General features: G+C 45.8%; 1 protein-coding gene across 1 annotated transcript; it reads left to right on the forward strand.

Annotated features, from left to right (window-relative positions):
- Window positions 1-3,362, forward strand: LOC139403902 (beta-1,3-galactosyltransferase 1-like). The gene is made up of 2 exons (XM_071147097.1): window positions 1-35; window positions 2,088-3,362. Exons 1-2 carry the CDS (start codon window positions 1-3, stop codon window positions 3,319-3,321), a joined length of 1,269 nt encoding a protein of 422 aa, XP_071003198.1. The 3' UTR covers window positions 3,322-3,362.
- Window positions 3,363-4,830: the final 1,468 nt, after the last annotated feature.

Below are 4,830 nucleotides of genomic sequence, written 5' to 3' on the forward strand. Positions count from 1 at the left end.
ATGGTGGAAGATGGCAGTAAGAAAGGAGGAAGAAGGTAGGTGTATTTTCATGTTTCGTCCCATCTGTTTTTTTACTATAGTTTGATGTATTCAAAGTCATACAATTATGGAGTTCTGAGTGAGGTGTTCAATCTATGTTGATGACTAGCCTTATGAAGAGGAACCTCTGGCAGAACTAAAGTTTGTCTGAGGTGGTGCTCCTTCTACTGTTCAGTGCCCGAGGAGGTGGCGCTCCTTCTACTGTTCAGTGCCCGAGGAGGTGGCGCTCCTGTTCAGTGCCCGAGGAGGTGGCGCTCCTGTTCAGTGCCCGAGGAGGTGGCGCTCCTGTTCAGTGCCCGAGGAGGTGGCGCTCCTGTTCAGTGCCCGAGGAGGTGGCGCTCCTGTTCAGTGCCCGAGGAGGTGGCGCTCCTGTTCAGTGCCCGAGGAGGTGGCGCTCCTGTTCAGTGCCCGAGGAGGTGGCGCTCCTGTTCAGTGCCCGAGGAGGTGGCGCTCCTGTTCAGTGCCCGAGGAGGTGGCGCTCCTGTTCAGTGCAATGTATACTCTGCCACCTTAGAATATGTGAACCACTATAAATACCTAGGTGTCTGGTTAGACCGTAAACTCTCCTTCCAGACTCACATTAAGCATCTCCATTCCAAAATTAAATCTAGAATTGGCTTCCTATTTCGCAAAAAAAACATCCGTCACTCATGCTGCCAAACATATCCTCGTAAAACTGACTATCCTACCGATCCTTGACTTCAGCGATGTCATTTACAAAATAGCCTCCAACACTCTACTCAGAAAATTGGATGCAGTCAATCACAGTGCCATCCGTTTTGTCACTAAAGCCCCATATACTACCCACCACTGCGACCTGTATGCTCTCATTGGCTGGCCCTCTCTTCATATTTGTCGCCAAACCCACTGGCTCCAGGTCATCTACAAGTCTTTGCTAGGTAAAGTCCCGCCTTATCTCAGCTCACTGGTCACCCTAGCAACACCCACCCGTAGCACGTGCTCCCGCAGGTATATTTCACTGGTCATCCCCAAAGCCCACTCCTCCTTTGGCTGCCTTTCCTTCCAGTTCTCTGCTGCCAATGACTGGAACGAATTGCAAAAATCACTGAAGCTGGAGATCCATATCTCCCTCACTAACGTTAAGCATCAGCTGTCAGAGCAGCTCACAGATCATTGCACCTGTACATAGCCCATCTGTAAATAGCCCATCCAACTACCTCATCCCAATACTGTATTTATTTATTTATCTTGCTCCTTTGCACCCCAGTATCTCTGCTTGAACATTCATCTTCTGCACATCTATCACTCCAGTGTTTAATTGCTAAATGGTAATTACTTCTCCACTACGGCCTATTTATTGCCTTACCTCCCTTATCTTACCTCATTTGCACAAACTGTATATAGACTTTCTCTATTGTATTATTGACTGTATGTTTGTGTACTCTATGTGTAACTCTGTTTGTGCCGCTTTGCTTTATCTTGGCCAGGTCGCATTTGTAAATGAGAACTTGTTCTCAACTAGACTACCAGGTTAAATAAAAGGTGAAATAAAAAAAGTTATCTAAAAAAATCTTAGAGTATCTGTGTCTTCTCTCATTGGTCGAGACGGGTGGGTGAACACTCCCGAAGAGCTGCACCTCATTTGAGACGGGTGGGTGAACACTCCCGAAGAGCTGCACTTCATTTGAGACGGGTGGGTCCCGAAGAGCTGCACCTCATTTGAGACGGGTGGGTGAACACCCCAAAGAGCTGCACCTCATCTGCTTGACTCAGAACTCAAGCATGGCTTTGAGTGCCACTCTCCTATCTAGATCAATGAGAGAAGACCAATGTATGTGATCACATGCAAATCAGAAGTCTGTTCTGACGTTTAGTTTTAACATCAAACTAAATATCATTCCAGAAGTTAAAATGGCACCATTGTTGAGTCTATGGCTAGAAATCAAATCAGAACGTCCTAATCTATTAGATAACTGTTAATATATATCATTTTTTGAAGACTGCAATGCCACAGAAACATAATGATGGTGAGTTTTTTTTCATACATCTCAAGGATGACTAAACCATTTATGTTTCTCTCCTCCCAGTCAGAAGATGGCGGAAGGTGGGAGACGCTGCTGCTGGTCCGGTTTTCGTTGCCGTTTCCTCATCCTGCTCGTCACCGTGGCGGCCATCTTGTTCTTCACCAACCACCAGTCAGCAGAGTGTGTCCCAAGATGGTGGGCAGAATACCACGGTCGTTCAGTCAACACCAGTAGCGAAGCAGTTCCTCTCAACACCACTGATTTGACCATAGACGCTCATGAAACTGCGTCTTCCAATTCAACAGATCGTCAGACTTCACGTATCCACTCTACTCAACAGGCCATCGAACTCAACACAACACATCATGAAACTAGTTCCATCACCTCTGCACTGACCATCATCACTAATCTGATCACAGAGGTCAAGGCAGTTCTGGCCACTCCTCCTCCGTATGTGTCCCCAGGACCGTACCATGTAGAGTACCCATCAGAGTACATCTTCATCCTGGATGAGCCAGAGAAATGCCGGGAGCAGAAACCCTTCCTGGTTCTGATGGTGCCAGTGGTGCCCTATAACAGGGACGCTCGTGAGGCCGTCCGCAGGACTTGGGGCAGTGAGAGGCAGGTACTGGGCAGAGAGGTCCGTCTGTTCTTCCTGCTGGGACTGCCCAGTGGAGAGGAGACAGAGCAGCTCCAGGAGAAGGTGCTGCAGGAGAGCAAAGAGCACCAGGATCTGCTGCAGAGCGACTTCATAGACAGCTACAAAAACCTGACCATCAAGACCATGGTGATGATGGAGTGGCTGAGCTCTCGCTGCCCCAACGCCTCCTACGCCATGAAGATCGACTCAGACATGTTCCTCAACGTGAACACCTTGGTCAACATGCTGCTTCATGCTCCAAAGCAGAATTACATGACTGGACTAGTGGCCCAACGGGGCGCTGTTCTAAGAGACCGTAACTCCAAATGGTACCTTCCAAAGGAGGTGTTTCCTGAACCGGTATACCCACCTTATGCTCTGGGCCTGGGCTATGTCTTCACCTTAGACCTCCCCAGGAAGCTGGTGGAGGCGTCCAGGCATGTTAAAGCCGTCTACATAGAGGATGTGTATCTGGGACTGTGTATGAGACACCTGGGCATCCGGCCTACTGCCCCTCCCAGTGGAAACCTCTTCCATGTTTTCCCTGTGGCTTATGACCGCTGCACCTACTCACGGCTGATAGCCACCACCACACACAGTATCACTCACCAGGTCAACGCATGGACAGACCTACACAAACCTGGTCCTCCCTGCTGATCTCATACAGTAACAGACTGACTGATGTACCAATCACTTCCTTAGTTTTTTTGTTCTTGCCAACGATGTAAATCTGGTGAATTTGTAAATTATTTCCACTTTGATTAAATCGTTTAATAATCATGATGATGTTACTGAATTTGGATTAGACACACTTCCAGTCTTATATCCTTTGTGGTGCTGGGAGTTACTGCCCCCCCCCCCCCCCCCCCCCCCCAAAAAAAACATATCTACATTGGAGAACAAGTCTACATTACTGAAACTTGACCACAAGAAATGTACAGAGGTACAATTGTGTGTTATTTTTCTACTTTATTTGAATATTGTTTTTTATTTCATGGTCTAATCTAACTGTACTTAATGAGTCATTTACAACTTGAGTAGTTCTCTCATTATTATTATTACAATGATCTATCCATGCTCATTGTTATGTATGTTCAGTAGAAGGTTTACAAGATTATACGGTTTATGTGTATAAGGCATGTGAATTAGTTTTTTGAGAAGCTAGCTGGGGGACCAGCGCTGGTTTAGTTCTGGGTTCAGAGATGATTTAAATGATAATGCCCAAGGATATATTGACATGGGTGTTGTTAGGCCAAAGACAAGGGTGGGCAAATTTGCCAATATGTCCTCCAAACACCGGCTTCAAGGACATTATCACTTTTATGCAATGGGATGACTAACATATTAAAATAATGATTGACATATTTTCATTAAAGACATTATTCTGATGAATTTATTCATTCTATTTCATCCTTCCACAAGATATAGTCACGACACAAATCTAGGGTTGCTACCCAAGCCGGCTGGTCGTTCGTTCTATCGGTTCGGTTGCCAGAGACGCGACCCAGTTGTTCATTCTTTTTGTTCTGTATCTGTGGACGCGACCCAGTCGTTTGTTCTAAGTGTTCCATTGCCATACTAGCTGGCCATGTTCTTGTCCCTTGCTTGCTAGCTAGCCAACTACGTCTGACTTAGAGTCACGTCAAACAGAGCAGACCGAATAACAACAGCAGCTGCATTTGTTGAAGCTGTTTTCTAGTGACATTTATTTTGATACGTCCATAACAGTGAGCTAATAAGCGCAATTTTCGCCTCGCATAGAAAATTTGCTCACTCGTCAGGACACTGTTGTTCAGAGGAGCAAGCCAACAACACAATCACTTCAAACTGAAGCTGGAATAAATGCAAACTAGCTGCACTTTGTTTCGTTTTGACTTTTTTTCAATTGACATTTCTTATATCCTTAAAAATGACGCCAGCTGATTCATGATTTAGACTGGCTGAGAAACGCTGCCTGCCTGTCTGTCTTGTCCCGACTGTTCATTACTATGGGACAGCTGGTGAGAATTTGAATATTGAAGCAATGTTGCAAATGTCAGAGAGACAGACAGTAAGGTTTATACAAATCTCCGCTGTTGAAAACTAAATGTGAGACCATGTCTAGATGCTTTTCATAGTGGAGATCAAGTTCATAAATTGCCTGGCTGGGCTGACGAAATGTTGTAT

This window comes from Oncorhynchus clarkii, unplaced genomic scaffold (assembly GCF_045791955.1).
Source record: "Oncorhynchus clarkii lewisi isolate Uvic-CL-2024 unplaced genomic scaffold, UVic_Ocla_1.0 unplaced_contig_10858_pilon_pilon, whole genome shotgun sequence".
In the NCBI taxonomy this organism is placed as follows: domain Eukaryota; kingdom Metazoa; phylum Chordata; class Actinopteri; order Salmoniformes; family Salmonidae; genus Oncorhynchus; species Oncorhynchus clarkii.

What these genes read in the sequence shown, in the direction of transcription:
- LOC139403902 (XM_071147097.1), top strand. Translation starts at nt 1, where the DNA reads ATGGTGGAAGATGGCAGTAAGAAAGGAGGAAGAAG. An exon ending in AGTAAGAAAGGAGGAAGAAG is followed by an intron (nt 36 to 2,087) that starts GTAGGTGTATTT and finishes CTCTCCTCCCAG; the next exon opens with TCAGAAGATGGCGGAAGGTG.